The sequence below is a fragment of the Aquarana catesbeiana genome, linkage group LG01 (assembly GCF_042186555.1).
Source record: "Aquarana catesbeiana isolate 2022-GZ linkage group LG01, ASM4218655v1, whole genome shotgun sequence".
Classification (NCBI taxonomy): Eukaryota; Metazoa; Chordata; class Amphibia; order Anura; family Ranidae; genus Aquarana; species Aquarana catesbeiana.
The window spans coordinates 547,572,385-547,589,896 of record NC_133324.1 but is presented as its reverse complement, the minus strand read 5'-3'; the positions used below and the strand labels follow the sequence as shown (position 1 = coordinate 547,589,896).

Sequence of the window (17,512 nt, the reverse complement as noted above, 5' to 3'; positions counted from 1 at the left end):
TATTAGCAGCAGCTTGGCATTGCATGCCATTGCTGAGCCTATCATCCACTAGGACCCCCAAGTCCTTTTCCATCCTAGATTCCCCCAGAGGTTCTCCCCCCAGTGTATAGATTGCATTCATATTTTTGCCACCCAAATGCATTATTTTACATTTTTCTACATTGAACCTCATTTGCCATGTAGTCGCCCACCCCATTAATTTGTTCAGGTCTTTTTGCAAGATTTCCACATCCTGCGGAGAAGTTATTGCCCTGCTTAGCTTAGTATCGTCTGCAAATACAGAGATGGAACTGTTTATCCCATCCTCCAGGTCGTTTATGAACAAATTAAATAGGATTGGTCCCAGCACAGAACCCTGGGGGACCCCACTACCCACCCCTGACCATTCTGAGTACTCCCCATTTATCACCACCCTCTGAACACGCCCTTGTAGCCAGTTTTCAATCCATGTACTCACCCTATGGTCCATGCCAACGCACCTTATTTTGTACAGTAAACGTTTATGGGGAACTGTATCAAATGCTTTTGCAAAATCCAGATACACCACGTCTACGGGCCTTCCTTTATCTAGATGGCAACTCACCTCCTCATAGAAGGTTAATAGATTGGTTTGGCAAGAACGATTCTTCATGAATCCATGCTGATTACTGCTAATGATATCATTTTAATTACACAGGTTCTGTGGCTGATTAAGGTGGTAAATAAACTCACTTGATGCCCTGTCTGCATTTAATTAGCCTCAGAACCTGTGTAATTAAAAGGTGTTCGGGTTTAAAGGGATGAAGTAGCAACTCTAAGACCCCATTCACACAGGGACGACTTGTCAGGCGACCTAGTCGCCTGACAAGTCGCCTCCCGTTCTGTACTATGGAGCCGTTCTAAGGGGAGCGACGCAAGTCGCTCCGACTTAGAAAAAGGTTCCTGTACGACTTCGGGGGCGACTTGGGGCGACTTGCATAGACTTCTATGCAGAAGTCGTTTTGCAAGTCGCCCGGCCATTCATTTGCAGGTCGCCTCGCTGAGGCGACCGGCAAGTCGTGTTGCCCCTGTGTGAATGGGGTCTAAGTGTGTGTGAATGCCTGTACCCTGTAGTGCACCGGATTAGTGCACTTTTTAAGGGAGAGAGGTTATTTTTAATTCAAAGCGGAGTTCCAGTCAATTTTTTGTTTATTAAAAGTCAGCAGCTACAAAAAAGTGTATCTTCTGACTTTTAATAAAAAGACACTCACCTGTCCCACAATCCAGCGACGTGGCCACCCAAACCCTCCCTTCTCTCCCCGCCTGTCCACAGCGCTGGCAATACTGCTGTGGGCATCCGGCTGTGACAGCTCGCAGCTTCACGGCCGGGTGCGCATGTCTCACTGCGCTTTCCTGCATAGCCAGGCAATCTTTTGGGAACTGTGATGTGTCCCAGAAGATTGCAGGGAGGAAGGGCCACCTAGGCGGCCCAAGTGGAAGTGGGAGCTCGTCAGTAATCGTGATGCATCGTGGAATCTAATCGAAGACCAGATAATCGGAATCGAATCGTGAGACCAGTGAAGATGCGCACCCCTAGTTACAAGTAGTGACAAAATCTCCTAAAAATGCATCTTGCAGTAATTAGCAAGTGCTTAGACCTAATTCCCAGGTGCACCCGATTTGATTGTATTATGTCAGGAATACCAAAATGCAGGCATCCAGCAGGGGTGATCAGATCAATTGGCTGCACCTTAGAATCAGGACCAGGTGAGTTAGTGAAAATATAAAAAGATAATGACACACTTCCAATACCAACACCAGTAAATCATAAACAAGTGGAAAGTAAAAGAAACACAGCAAACCCTATATGAAAACATAACTAACTACATCCAAATTGGGGGCACACACACAAGACTGGGACAGGAGATAAGGAGAACAGGAAGCCAGGTAGTGGGAGCAGGGTTCAGAATCAGGAAGGGACACGGCTTGATGGGAAAATACTGAAGCACTGGATCCTGGTGCAAGACAGGTTTTTATACCCCCAGCAGTCCTATCAGGTGTAACCTATTTACCTGTATGGTCCATCTGCTGGGAGACACCCGCTGGTCGCCACAAGAACTACACCCCTTGGTTCTACACACAACAGTGCCACCAGCAGGTGACCCAAGCAATGACACAGGTCCTGACTCGTTAGGTATCTATTTAATCAGCGTAACATCATCTTTCACATTTTACAAAAAAATTGGGGTATATATAGTTTTTTTTGTTCCTTAATTTATTCAAATGTATTTTCTCAAAAAAAAAAAAAAAACAGCGTTTGCAAAACCGCTGTGACATAAAAGATTGTAACTATCGCTATTTTACTCCCTAGGGTCTCTGATAAATTAAAACAAGTATGTTTGGGGGTTAGAAGTCATTTTCTAGCAAGAAATACTGATTTAGGACTGTAAACAAGTGCCAGAAAAAGCCTGGTCTTACGGCAAATTCAAAAGCCACGGAACACCCTTTAAAAGTCTATGGGAGAAATCAAAAGTGCTAATTTTAAAGGCTAATTTGCATGGCATTGTCATAAAAAGTGTTTGGGGACCTGGGTCCTGCCCCAGGGGACATGGATCAATGCAAAATAAAAGTTTTAAAAACGGCTGTTTTTTCGGGAGCAGTAATTTTAATAATGCTTAAAGTGAAACAATAAAAATGTAATATCCCTTTAAATTTCGTACCTGGGGGGTGTCTATAGTATGCCTGTAAAGGGGCGCATGTTTCCTGTGTTTAGAACAGTCCGAGAGCAAAATGAAAGTGGTTAAAAGCCCTCGGGGGCTGAAGACACTATAAGCCACTATGGGAAGTTGGGGGGGGGAGTATGAGAGCAGAAGGCATTATGGGGGGTTAAGGCTTCTTTTACACGGAGGCAGCGCTAAAGTGCCGCTCATTTTGGCGGCACTTTTCGGATGCTTTTAACCCCATAGAAGGGGTTAAAAGCGCCCGTGTTGCAGCTCTTCCAATGCGCTTTTCAGGCACTGCCCATTCATTTCAATGGGCAGGGCGTTTTGGAAGCGCTAAATACAGCATTCCCAAACCACCCCAAAGATGCTGCTTGCAGGACTTTTCCCAACGTCCAGCAAGCGCCCTGCCCCAGTGTGAAAAGTCACACTGAAATGAATGGGAGGTGGTTTTCAGGCGCTATTTCTAGCGATAAATGACCTGAAAAGTGCCTCAGTGTGAAAGGGGTCTTGAGCTGGCTGGAGGCCTGAGAGATGAAAGGTTTGGCAATGGTCTATGGCCTGTGGTGGAGAAGCACTGATTTAGCTGTCTGCCAAGTCACTGCTGGGAGGGGGAACACACAGAGTAACCTGAACTATTGAAAGATGTGCTCTTGCTGCAAACTTTGAATTATTCTACAATGCCTGCAACTACAGAGGTCGGCAAAGTAATGTTTTATAGGCAATTTTCAAAGCCTGCAGCCTGACCTCAATTGCATTTCATCTATGACTGGAAAGGCCTAACTTCACTCACCAGCCTACATTAAACCCCCTCCCCCTCCCCGAAAATCATATACTCTAGCACTACGTCCCTCAAGCCTGCGGCATCTACACACGACCACAGTGCAGAACAAAAGAGCTCCCGAAAGGTCAACATGGCCGCGGGTATCGCGATAATCGCGTCGCGGCCGCTACGGATACAATGTCGCGGGCGCTGACAACAATAGCACACCTCACGGCTTTCTCCTTCCGCCATGTTTTCCAATGAGTGCGTCTCAGCACGTGGAGCCGGGAGCCAATCAGCACCGTCCAATCTCGGCGGAGTGATACGGCTGCCGGAGGTCCAGAAAGTGACCGGCGGGAGAGGAATGGAGAGGAAACGTTGGGAATGCTCGGCGCTGCCGCAGGGCTGGAAGAAGGAAGAGGTGACCCGTAGATCAGGGCTGTCCGCGGGGAAGAGCGATGTCTATTACTATAGGTGTTTATTCTTTTACTTCCTAAATAGTGTGGGCTGCAGGACACATGTTAGGAGAGATGGACGAATCCCAGGGGGGATGGAGGAGAGCGGCTCAGGATGGTGTGTGAGTGAATGGGCAGACAAGAGGCGGGAGGAGGTCTTCATATAGAGGGGCAGAGCACATCACAATAGTACAAGAGCTGCACGAGGGTAGGTTGTATAGGAACATGCTACTAACTTCCATAGGAAGGAGAGACAGCTTAAGTCACAAAGCTAAAGGTCTTTTATTTTAGCCATGTGACTGTTCTTATCAAGTTCTATTGGACTCCAACTAAAAATAACTGTCACCTATACTATCCTTATACTGGTATTCTGTGATAAGGAGACTTCCTTTTTTTTTTTTTTTTTTTTTTTAAAGTGACAGTTATTTTCAGCTGCAGTACTATGGGACCTGATAAGGCTCCATGCACACAGGGCATCAGTTTAAACAAACGTTCTATTATATTGCAGCTTCCCATTTACCTTTCCTCTGGATCAACTGTGGCTATAGGATTGTGTATGTGGGGGGGTTTGGATGTGTGTGTGATTTGTTTTTGTTTTATTTTTTTTTCTCTGTGGGTTGAACTAGATGAACTTGTGTCTTCTTTTTCAACCAGACTATGTAATTAGCTGTGATGGCTGCATTTGTTTTATTTTAGGCTTTCTTTTATTTTCAAAAGAAAAGCTCTCTTGCACAGAGTGATGAGACCAATCATTTTACTGTGACAGGCTTGCTTAAAGCGGAGTTCTACCTAAACATGGAACTTACACTTTAAGTACCCCTTGCCCCCTGACATGCCACAATTGGCATGTATTTGTTTTTTGAGGTGGGGGGGGGGGGGGTGTGCTTACATGATTTTGAGAGGGACTTCCTGTCCCGCTTCCTCCTAGGTGACTCCCTCTAGGCAAACCCTCCCTGCAATCTTCTGGGACACGTCACAGGTCCCAGAAGATTGCCTGGCCACTGACCGAGCGCAGCGCAACTCACGCCCAGCTGTGAAGCCGCAAGCTTTCACAACCGGGCGCCCACACTCACAATGCTGGCGGGGAGGAGAGGCGCGAGGTATCGGGTGGCCGCATCGCAGGACCGTGGGTCAGGTGAGTGTCTGTTTATTAAAAGTCGGCAGCTACACTTTTTGTAGCTGCTAACTTTAATAAACTTAAAAACCAGTGGAGCTCCTCTTTAACCACTTCAGCCTCGGGAGGATTTACCTCCTTAAAGACCAGGCCATTTTTCATGATACGGCACTGCATCGCTTTAACTGACAATTGCGCGGGCCTGCAATGCTGTACCCAAACAAAATTTATGTCGCCCCCCCCCCCCCACAATTTGAGCTTTCTTTTGGTGGTATTTGATCACCTCTGCGGTTTTTATTTTTTGCGCTATAAACAAAAAAAAAAAAAGACAATTTTGGGGAAAAAACTATTTTTTTTTTTTGCTATAATAACTACCCCCCTGCCAAAAAGTAAAAAAAACACATTTCTTCATTGGTTTAGGCCTATATGTATTGTACATATTTTTGTTAAAAAAACGCAATAAGCGTATATTGATTGGTTTGCGCAAAAGTTATAGCATCTACAGAATAGGGTATAGATTTATGGCATTTTTATTTATTTATTTTTTTTTTTTTTGCGGGATTGCGGCGGACAGATCGGACACTTTTGACACCTTTTTGGGACCAGTGACATTTATACAGAGATCAGTGCTATAAAAATGCACCGATTACTGTATAAATGACACTGGCAGGGAAGGGGTTAATACTAGGGGGCGATCAAGGGGTTAAATGTGTTTCCAACTGTGAGGGGGAGTGGACTGACCGAGTACAGAGAGATTGCTGTTCCTAATCACTAGGGACAGACGGTCACACTACTTCCCTGACAAAACAGGGATCTGTTTACATTAACAGATCCCCATTCTGGCCCTGGAGTGATCGCGGGTGGCCAGTGGACTTCCAGGCCGCCAACCACGTGCATCGGCTCCTGCTCCACGCACACTTTTTTATCTTAATGCATTCTATGCATTAAGATAAAAAGCCTTCTGTGTGCAGCAGCCCCCCTAATACTTGAGCCCATCTAGATCCAGTGATGTTGTATGAAAGACTCCGCTGCCCAGGACTCCCCTTCTCATTGGCTGAGACAGCAGCGCGGCGCCATTGGCTCCCGCTGCTGTCAAAGTCAGTCAGTCAATGAGGAGAGAAAGAGGGTGGGGCTGCAGCTCTGTGTCTGAATGGACACAGGGAGCCTTGGCTCGGGTGCCCCTATAGCAAGCTGTTTGCTGTGGGGCACTCAACAGGAGGGGAGGGGCCAGGAGCACTGAAGAGGGACCCGAGAAAAGGAGGATCGGGACTGCTCTGTGCAAAACCACTGCACAGAGCAGTTAAGTATAACATGTTTGTTATTTTTTGGTAAAAAAAAAAAAAAAACAGACTTTACAATCACTTTAAGATAAAAGGCTTTCTGTGTGCAGCAGCCCTCCTAATACTTATCTGAGGCCCATCTCTGTCCAGTGATGTCCACGACTGCCTCAGCCGTTGGGGACTCTCCTTGATTGGCTCTCCTTGAGTGTAATCAAATTTAGCCAATCAGGAGATCCTTTAAGGCACAGGCGTCAAACACAAGGCCCGCGGGCCGAATCCGGCCCTCCAGGCCACTTCAAGTGGCCCTCGCACCTCTCCTGCAGCTGCAGGAGAGCTCCAGTCCTCCTCCAGACCCCTACTTTCAAACAATGCATCCAGCTTCTTCCCAGCAGCAGCATAAGGAAGTGGGGTGCACTGTGATGTTAGGGAGAGTAGGGAACTCAACTTCTGATGGTGGGGTGGCTCTGGACATCTAATGTAAGAGGAGGGGATGAGCTGGACATGTAATCTTACAGATACAACCGGCCCTATTGAGGACAATCATAATGCTGCGGCCCACGATGAAATTGAGTTTGACACCCCTGCTTTAAGGGGTTTCAGATGCTGGGGAGCGGGGGGTTTATGGTCACATGATTTAATTAGTGTATTTTAAATCTGCTAATACATTTAACACTCCTAACCCCCCCACCCCCCCCCCCCCCCCCGAAAATTTTGAAAAAAATAAGTTTTGCTTTTGTTTCTGTTAAAAAAAAATTGTAAATAAGTACGTTTTCTCTTTCACTGATGGGCACTGATACGGCAGCACTGACTGATGAGGTGGCACTAATGAGCAGGCACTGATATGCGGCATTGATAGGCGGCACTGATGGGCACTCATGGCTGGCACTGGTTGGCACTGACGGGCACTGATAGATGTCACTGGGCACTGAAAGGCGGCACTGATGGGCACTGATACGCGGCACTGATATGAGGCACTGATAGGCACTGATAGGCATCCCTGGTGGCACTGGCAGTGGTAGGCATTGGAGTGGGCACAGATTGGCAGCTGCCTGGGCACATAGTGGTATTTCCCTGGGGGTCTAGGGGCATACCTGGTGGTCCAGTGTGGATGGCTTCCCTGGTGGTCCTGGGCGGCTTCCCTGGCTTCCCTGGTGGTCCTGGGCGGGATCCGAGGGGACCACAATCAGCACAGACCCCCCCCCCCCCCCCTGTCAGGAGAGCAGCCGATCGGCTCTCCTCTACTGGCGTCTGTCAGACGCGAGTGAGGAAAAGCCGATCACCGGCTCTTCCTATTTACATCGTGATCAGCCGTGATTGGACACGGCTGATCACGTGGTAAAGAGTCTCCGTCAGAGACTCTTTACCTAGATCGGTGTTGCAGGATGTCAGACTGACACCCTGCAACATCAATCGCCGCGATGCGCGCCCCCTGGGGGCGTGCGGCGGCTCGATATCCTGATCACGTCATATGACATCCGATCAGGTATATCAAACCACTTTGCTGCCGTCATTTGGTAATAGGGCGGGCGGCAAGTGGTTAAAAAAAAAAAAAAAAGAGGGTTTACAACCCTTTTAATGTGTAAACCCTTTACAACCACTTTTTGCTACAGGTAAGCCTATAATAAGGCTTAGGCCTCATGCACACAGGCTGTTAAAATAACGTTATGAAAACGCCAGTATCTTTGCAGTGATTTTTTTTTTTTTTACTTTTTTCAGCTTTTTCAATGTTTTTGCAATAGCGTTTTTGAGTGTTTTTTTTTTTTTTTTTTTTTTTCATTGGATCAAAAAGGTTAAAAAATGTTGGTGAATGACGTTTTTGAGCGTTTATCAGCATTAGAGCATTTTTACAGCTGAAAAACGTCGCTCAGAACCCACTGGTCCTGGGTTTTTTTTTTACAGCTTAAAAACGCCTAGGTGGGCATGAAGCCATAGACAGGCCTTTTTAACCACTTCAGCCCCGGAAGGTTTTACCCCCTTCCTGACCAGAGCACTTTTTACAATTCGGCACTGCGTCGCTTTAACTGCTAATTGCGCGGTCATGCAATGCTGTACCCAAACGAAATTTGCGTCCTTTTCTTCCCACAAATAGAGCTTTCTTTTGATGGTATTTGATCACCTCTGCCGTTTTTTTATTTTTTGCGCTATACACGGAAAAAGACCGAAAATTTTGAAAAAAAATGATATTTTCTACTTTTTGTTCTAAAAAAAATCCAATAAACTCAATTTTAGTCATACATTTAGGCCAAAATGTATTCGGCCACATGTCTTTGGTAGAAAAAATGTCAATAAGTGTATATTTATTGGTTTGCGCAAAAGTTATAGCGCCTACAAACTAGGGTACATTTTCTGGAATTTACACAGCCTTTAATTTATGACTGCCTATGTCGTTTCTTGAGGTGCTAAAATGGCAGGGCAGTACAAAACCCCCACAAATGACCCCATTTTGGAAAGTAGACACCCCAAGGAAATTGCTGAGAGGCATGTTGAGCCCATTGAATATTCATTTTTTTTGTCCCAAGTGATTGAATAATGACAAAAAAAAAAAAAAAAAAAATTACAAAAAGTTGTCACTAAATGATATATTGCTCACACAGGCCATGGGCATATGTGGAATTGCACCCCAAAATACATTTAGCTGCTTCTCCTGAGTATGGGGATACCACATGTGTGGGACTTTTTGGGAGCCTAGCCGCATACGGGGCCCCGAAAACCAATCACTGCCTTCAGGCTTTCTAAGGGCGTACATTTTTGATTTCACTCTTCACTGCCTATCACAGTTTTGAAGGCCATACAATGCCCAGATGGCATAAAACCCCCCCAAATGACCCCATTTTGGAAAGTAGACACCCCAAGCTATTTGCTTTGAGGCATGTTGAGTCCATGGAATGTTTTATATTTTGACACAAGTTGCGGGAAAGTGACACTTTTTTTTTTTTTTTTTTTGCACAAAGTTGTCACTAAATGATATATTGCTCACACAGGCCATGGGCATATGTGGAATTGCACCCCAAAATACATTTAGCTGCTTCTCCTCAGTACGGGGATACCACATGTGTGGGACTTTTTGGGAGCCTAGCCGCGTACGGGGCCCCGAAAACCAATCAGTGCCTTCAGGATTTCTAAGGGCGTACATTTTTGATTTTACTCCTCACTACCTATCACAGTTTCGGAGGCCATGGAATGCCCAGGTGGCACAAACCCCCCCCAAATGACCCCATTTTGGAAAGTAGACACCCAAGCTATTTGCTGAGAGGCATGGTGAGTATTTTTGCAGCTCTCATTTGTTTTTGAAAATAAAGAAAGACGAGAAAAAAAATTTTTTTTTTCAATTTTCAAAACTTTGTGACAAAAAGTGAGGTCTGCAAAATACTCACTATACCTCTCATCAAATAGCTTGGGGTGTCTACTTTCCAAAATGGGGTCATTTGGGGGGGTTTGTGCCACCTGGGCATTCCATGGCCTCCGAGACTGTGATAGGCAGTGAAGAGTGAAATCAAAAATTTACGGCCTTAGAAAGCCTGAAGGCGGTGCTTGGTTTTTGGGGTCCCGTACGCGGCTGGGCTCCCAAAAAGTCTCACACATGTGGTATCCCCGTACTCAGGAGAAGCAACAGAATGTATTTTGGGGTGTAATTTCACATATTCCCATGGCATGTTTGAGCAATATATCATTTAGTGACAACTTTGCGCAAAAAAAAATAAAAAAAATAAAAAATTGTCTCTTTCCCGCAACTTGTGTCACAATATAAAATATTCCATGGACTCGACATGCCTCTCAGCAAATAGCTTGGGGTGTCTACTTTCCAAAATGGGGTCATTTGGGGGGGTTTTGAACTGTCCTGGCATTTTATGCACAACATCTAGAAGCTTATGTCACACATCACACACTCTTCTAACCACTTGAAGACAAAGCCCTTTCTGACACTTTTTGATTACATAAAAAAATAATTTTTTTTTGCAAGAAAATTACTTTGAACCCCCAAACATTATATATTTTTTTAAAGCAAATGCCCTACAGATTAAAATGGTGGGTGTTTCATTTTTTTTTTTCACACAGTATTTGCGCAGCGATTTTTCAAACGCATTTTTTGGGGAAAAAACACACTTTTTTAAATTTTAATGCACTAAAACACACTATATTGCCCAAATGTTTGATGAAATAAAAAAGATGATCTTAGGCCGAGTACATGGATACCAAACATGACATGCTTTAAAATTGCGCACAAACGTGCAGTGGCGACAAACTAAATACATTTTTAAAAGCCTTTACAGGTTACCACTTTAGATTTACAGAGGAGGTCTACTGCTAAAATTACTGCCCTCGATCTGACGTTCGCGGTGATACCTCACATGCATGGTGCAATTGCTGTTTACATTTGACGCCAGACCGACGCTTGCGTTCGCCTTAGCGCGAGAGCAGGGGGGACAGGGGTGCTTTTTTTTTTTTTTTTTCTTTATTATTATTTTTTTATCTTATTTTTAAACTGTTCCTTTCATTTTTTTTTTTTTTTTTTTTTTAAATCATTTTTATTGTTATCTCAGGGAATGTAAATATCCCCTATCATAGCAATAGGTAGTGACAGGTACTCTTTTTTTGCAAAAATTGGGGTCTATTAGACCCTAGATTTCTCCTCTGCCCTCAAAGCATCTGACCACACCAAGATCGGTGTGATAAAATGCTTTCCCAATTTCCCAATGGCGCTGTTTACATCCGGCGAAATCTAAGTCATAAAATGCTCGTAGCTTCCGGTTTCTTAGACCATAGAGATGTTTGGAGCCACTCTGGTCTCTGATCAGCTCTATGGTCAGCTGGCTGAATCACCGGCTGCATTCTCAGGTTCCCTGTTGAGACAGGAGAGCCAGAGAAAAACACGGAAGACGTTGGGGGGGGGGGGGGGCATTCCCTCCCACTGCTTGTAAAAGCAGTCTAGAGGCTAATTAGCTGCTAGGATTGCTTTTACATGAAAGCCAATTGCTGGCTGAAAAGAATGATACCAAGATGATACCTAAACCTGCAGGCATCATTCTGGTATAACCACTCAAAGTCGTGAATGGCGTACCTGAAGACAAAAAAATGGTTAACAATAAAGCACAGTAAACGGTAAGGTATAAAAAATTGCATATCTGAAAAGCAAACATGATAAAACATAACAACAATAAAACATTGCAGAATAGAATACAGTAAAAAAGAGCAGAACAATAGAGAGAGAATAGAGAGAGAGAACAATAAAACAACAACTATTTTTTTTTTTATTTTATATTTTTGTTTGTGTTTTTTTTTTTTTTTTTTTTTTTTTTTTACACTTTTTTTGTAACTAACTTTTATAACGGTAACCGGTTCCAGGTTCGGGTCTCTCAAAATGCGATGGCATCTTGGGAGACCCTGTGAAAGTGTGCCTAGTCTGTGCAATGCTGTACCCTACGCTAATACTCAACTAGTGAATGGTAGTGTTCAAAACATTCACCAATGCAAAGACCAGGATTGTCAGGACAGGAGGGACAATAATAGAGGGTGTCACGCCTATATCCGCGCTTGCTGCAGACACGACATCTTTTTTGGGGGGGTTCGTTGGGTAGGGGTACTCGGGAGGACATAAAGAAAATGCCTCTCATGCAGCCGACTGCATTTGGTTGGGGATGTGAATGGGGGAAGTACGGGCGCTGCAGAAGTGGTGGGTTCCCAATTAGGATTGGCGAATGCAGCAGGAAGGGCACTATGGGCACGACGGGCCTGTGTTTGTCTTCTTGGTGGCAGCGGGACACTACTTGTGCTTGCCACCTCACCAGCTTGAACTGCATTTATGGGACTCGCCATGTCACCAAGTGTTACTGCAGTGCTGGTTTGACTACGACCGGGGTGTACTAGGCTGCTGGTGCTTGCCAGTTCACCAAAACGCTACCAAAAAAACTGTTAGCGATCGCAGGGATCAGGCCTGACTCTGCGAACGCTGCAGTTATGCGTTTAGTGTTTTGTAAGTGACAGTGATCGATCGATACTGCACTTGGGTGGGCTGGGCTGGGCCGGGCGGAGGGGCAAAACGCAGGTGCTAGCAGGTATCTGGGCTGATCCCGCTAACACTGCGTTTGTGGGAACCCTAAACTGCTGGGGACGCTAGTATAGATCTGATCGGATCAGATATTGATGCGTTCAGATACTATACCACTAAGGGAGGTGTACGGTGCGTGCGTGGGTGTTAGCGGTACTGGCGCTAACCTGACGCTGCCTGGGGCTGGTGCTTGCCAGTTCACCAAAACGCTACCAAGAAAACTGTTAGCGATTGCAGGGATCAGGCCTGACTCTGTGAACGCTGCAGTTATGCGTTTAGTGTTTTGTAAGTGACAGTGATCGATCGATACTGCACTTGGGCTGGGCCGGGCGGAGGGGAAGAACGCAGGTGCTAGCGGGTATCTGGGCTGATCCCGCTAACACTGCGTTTTTGGGAACCCTAAACTGCTGGGGACACTAGTATAGATCTGATCGGATCAGATATTGATCCGTACAGATACTATACCACTAAGGGAGGCGTATGCTGCGTGCGTGGGTGTTAGCGGTACTGGCGCTAATCTGACGCTGCCTGGGGCGACGCATATCACCGCCGGGCGATCAGGGGGGCTAAACCTTTATTAGGTAATAAACGGCGGGTCCCCTGACACTATAAAAAATAAACGAACTAACCAGCGTCACCCGTAACGGTTATACGGTGATCAGTGGTGAAAGGGTTAATTGGGGGCAATCAAGGGGTTAAAACATTTATTAGGTAGTATATGGGGGTCCCTGACGCTATAAAACGCTGACGGCGAACCTAAATATTTACGTTCCTAACTAGCGTCACCAGCGACACTAATACAGCGATCAGAAAAATGATCGCTTAGTGACACTGGTGACAGGGGGTGATCAAGGGGTTAAAACTTTATTAGGGGGGGTTAGGGGGGTATCCTAGACCTAAAGGGGGGTAATATTCACTGCCCTAACACTGTAACTGTCACAAACTGACACCCTGCAGTAATCAGAAAAAAAAAAAAAAAATACTGCTTGCTGTCAGTTTGTGACGGGGGGGGGGGGGGTGATTGGGGGGGCGATCGGGGGGGGATCGGGGGTGTAAAGTATGCCTGGCATGTTCTACTGTGTGTGTTTGTGTGTGTTGTGCACTTACATGTCTTCTCTCCTCGGCGCTGGACGGAAACTGCCAAGCCGAGGAGAGATGACATCACATCCTCTGCCTGTGTGAAACTACACACAGGCAGGGGAGGATTCCGATTGGCTGGGAGCGATCGCGAGGGGGGGGCCACGATCGGATGGTCTCCCCCTCGCCTCCCGACGCTCCCAGTCAAATGCCGACCGCCGCTGGCACCGGGGGGGGGTCCGATCGGACCCCCCACCCGCGGGAGGCAGATCACGTACAGGTACATGATTCTGCCTGCCCGTGCCATTCTGCCGACGTATATATACGTTAGGCGGTCGGCAAGTGGTTAAGCTGAAAAAAAAGCAGCTGTAAAAACGTCCGTGTGCATGAGGCCTTACTTGTAGCTACGTTGGATATCTCTTAAACTTGCACGGTTTAGGAGATATCCCCTGTATTTGCATGTGCCGACGTCATCGTAAGTGCCGTTGCTTCAGTTGGACGGTGCCGTTACCGTCGGCTCCCACGCGCATACCCGCAAGCTCCCACGCACATACCCGGGAGCGATGTCGGCCGCCGGAGAGGTGAACGAGGACTGATGCGAGGGCTTCGATCTCAGGTAAGTAATTCATAATGAGCTAGTATGCTATGCATACTAGCTCATTATGCTGTTGTCTTGCAGGGTTTTTTTTTTTTTTTTTTTTTTTTTTTTTTTAGGGTTTACAACCACTTTAACTGTTGGTAAGCTGCAATATATTATCTTTTTGGTTATGGGTGTAATAGCCCCTCTGAAAACCAGAATTCCTGGCCGAAGAAAGCTGGTTCACACCACAATTTCTGCTTTCTGGGTGTATTTATGCATTTACGATGTTCTCCGGTGCATTTTTTTTTCCCATTTATTTTTTTGGACGTTTGAAAAATCTCTGGACATTGGTGTTGATTTACTAAAGGCAAATCCACTTTGCACTACAAGTGCACTCGCTGTAGATCTGAGGGGAAGATCTGAAATAAGGGTAAGCTCTGCTGATTTTATCATCCAATCATGTACAAGCAAAAATGCTGTTTTTTTATTTTCCTTGCATGTCCCCCTCAGATCTACAGCGACTGCACTTCCAAGTGCACTTACAGTGCAAAGTGGATTTGCCTTTAGTAAATAAACCCCATTGTGTGTTTTTGGTTAGTTTACATATATTTTGCTTTATTCCATGCAGACAAAAATAGTAGCAGGTTGGTGCCTGCGCTGGAACAGTGTGCACTGGTGTGAACTAGGGCCATTGGAAGACATGGAAAATGCTGTGCATGCATTTTTGATGCCCAAGAAAAATGCACTGGACTACATGTGTTGTAAATCAACCAGAAAAAAATAAAAAGTCTTAAAAATCATGTATTGCACTTGCATATACACTTGTCTAGCATTTGAGCGTAAATGCATTCCATTGGCCAGAGTATTCATTTGATCTGGCCATTGGAATGCATTACGCAAGACACAGCTTGTGTTTAGGTGTGTTCACTTTTTTTTTTTTTTCTGCTCTTCACCTCCTCTCCTGATGTGTGTTGTTGTTGTGTGTTTTTTTTTTTTTTTTTTTTAGCCTGTAAATGCTCCCCTTCTAATATGCCTATAAACGTCTGTGTGCATGGACACACAGGCTAACGGGGGGGTTATACAGGGTGAAAAAAGAACCGCTCGATGCCTGTAACAGCGGCAGTTTTTAAGCTCTGTGTGCTCTGAGGACTAAGAGTCACATGATTAAAATACAGATCTATAGCTTTGACTTGAGCCTTAGTCCTCATCCACAATATTTGTCAGAGATGCAACATGGTCCATGATCCACGCCTAAAGTTTCCACACAGGTGATATCCATATTCCATAGTAATTCTATCAGGCACAGATACCTTCCAAAAGCCACACATGTGAAGGAACGAAATTGGCTGTTTCCAGAATGGCCTGCATAGATTAGGGCAGTGTAGTTTGCCCTGTGTCATTGGTAGATGTGGAGAACGGCTCATGCACACAAGCAGGAAAAATTCTGCTGTTTGGGGCATCCCCCTTTTTTTTTTTTTATTATAAGGCCCATGAATGCAGCTGCGTGTTTAACCTCCTCCCGCCTGCGCTATAGTAAAATGACAGCTACAGCGCAGGCCTTAATTGCTGGGAGGCCGTCATATGACATCCTCCCATGCATGAGCTGTCTGCGTGCCCCCTGTGGGGCGCGCTTTGTTATCGCAGAGCCTGAGTCCACGATCCCGGCCCCTTACCACGTGATCAGCTGTCAGCCAATGACAGCTGATCACGTGATGTAAACAGAAGATTTTTTTTTTTCCACTCACACTGACAGCATGAGGGGAAAAAACAAAGCTGCTCACCGGCTTCTGTCAGAGGGACATCGGTCCCTCGCACAGAGAGCCGCGGCTGCCTTATCTGTGCCCACCAGTGCTGAAATCAGTGCCGCGTATCAGTGTCACCTACTAGTGCCCATCAGTGATCATTAGTGCCACCTATCAGTGCAGCCTCATCAGCGCACATCAACGAAGGAGAAAAATTACCGGTTTTCAACATTTTATAATAAACTATGAAACTCTTTTGGGGGGGGGGGGGGGAATTTCTGTCGTTTTTTTCATTTTTTTTTTTTTTTTTTTTTTTAGCAAAAAATAAAAAAAACAGTGGTGATTAAATACCACCAAAAGAAAGCTCTATTTGTGTGAAAAAATAAAAATTTATTTTGGGTACAGTGCTGCATGACCGCGCAGCTGTCATTCAAATTATCAGAGCGTTGAAAGCTGAAAATTTGTCTGGGCAGGAGGGCGTTTAAGTGCCCAGTAAGCAAGTGGTTAATGTGGCCATGCGCATGCATGTGTTTATGCATGTATTGGCATAACAACATTCAGAGATATAAAATGCCCCAAAGCTGCATTTGTAAAGAGCCTTGTGAACATAATTTACGCATGTATGCGCATAAATGTACACGTGTGTAAATTCTGGTGGTTAGAATAAACGATTATTCTAGCCAATGGAATGAGTTGACGTTCATACAGCATACGCCTGTAAACGCATGTAAATACATGAGATTAGAGGCATTTTCCTGAAAGCATATTTGGTGCTCACCCAAGTGCATGAGGCCTAATGGAAATCTTTGGTAATTCAGAGCAACTTGAATTTTTTTTTTTTTTTTCTAAAGTGTATCTGTGGTCAGAATTTAAAAGGGTACATTTCTTCTTTTCACAAAGAAATGAAAAGGTGAACTATCCTCAAATATCCTGGTGACCCCACCACACATAGCAGTTGTGATGCCCCCGTGCTGGTCTGTAAACCGCAATTCCTAGCCACAGAGTGAGTACCCATCATAACGCTCATTGCAGCCATGTGACTGTGCTGACCAATGAGAAGCACATCTGAGGCTGATTCTTTTGGTAAGGTCTCCTAGAAGGGGGGAGCCCTTTTTCGGCAAGTGTGATCACAGTCACACTGACCAATGAGTTCTTGCCATTGCGAGTAATATGGATGGATATTTACTCCAGGGTGGTGTATTGCAGTTTAAGGGCTGCTACACTGGCAGCATGGGGCATTGCAGACTCTATGTGCAGTGGGGTCCGGAGGGGTGACCAGGATGTTTGGAATTCACCATTTTTCATGAAAAGGTGAACTTGCCCCTTTATAGTGAAATTTCAGGCTTATCCCAACTAATATTAAAAATGCTCTCGCTCACTTCTAACACCTATACTACCTGTGGCAGAAAGATGCACGTGTTTGCTATTCTCAGGCTGCTCCAATTTAGTCATGGCTTTTACGACAGGGGAGAAGAGAGAGTGCTCCGTCACAGGCTGGAATGCCTGAGCGGTGACATCACCAGTGACCTACTATGGGCCATCTGTTGCCGGTGCTCCCTCTTCTCCCCTGAAGCTGCTGCTAACTGACAGAGGAGAGCTGATCATGTGACCAGAGAGACCCAAGAATAGGTACAATATACAGATCGATCTTTCACGGGGTAGGTAATGTGTTAGGAAGGTGGGGGCAGTTTTAAAGTGGTTGTAAAGGGTAAAGGTCCTTTTTATGTGTTTTTTGTTATAATAATAAAAATAAGTTCTATTTACCTGCTCTGTGGAA

The 17,512-nt window shown here is 45.4% G+C and overlaps 1 protein-coding gene across 3 annotated transcripts in view; it reads left to right on the top strand.

Annotated features, from left to right (window-relative positions):
* Window positions 1-3,707: 3,707 nt before the first annotated feature.
* The window catches only part of MBD3 (methyl-CpG binding domain protein 3), a 49,162-nt gene continuing 35,357 nt past the window's right edge, over window positions 3,708-17,512 (top strand). Inside the window, exon 1 of one of the 3 annotated variants that reach the window (XM_073595437.1) lies at window positions 3,708-3,915. In XM_073595437.1, coding sequence (XP_073451538.1) covers window positions 3,806-3,915 — 110 coding nt within the window. In that variant the 5' untranslated portion in view covers window positions 3,708-3,805. The remainder of the gene's footprint in view (window positions 3,916-17,512) is intronic. The other 2 variants (XM_073595445.1, XM_073595451.1) reach the window with 2 other exon arrangements.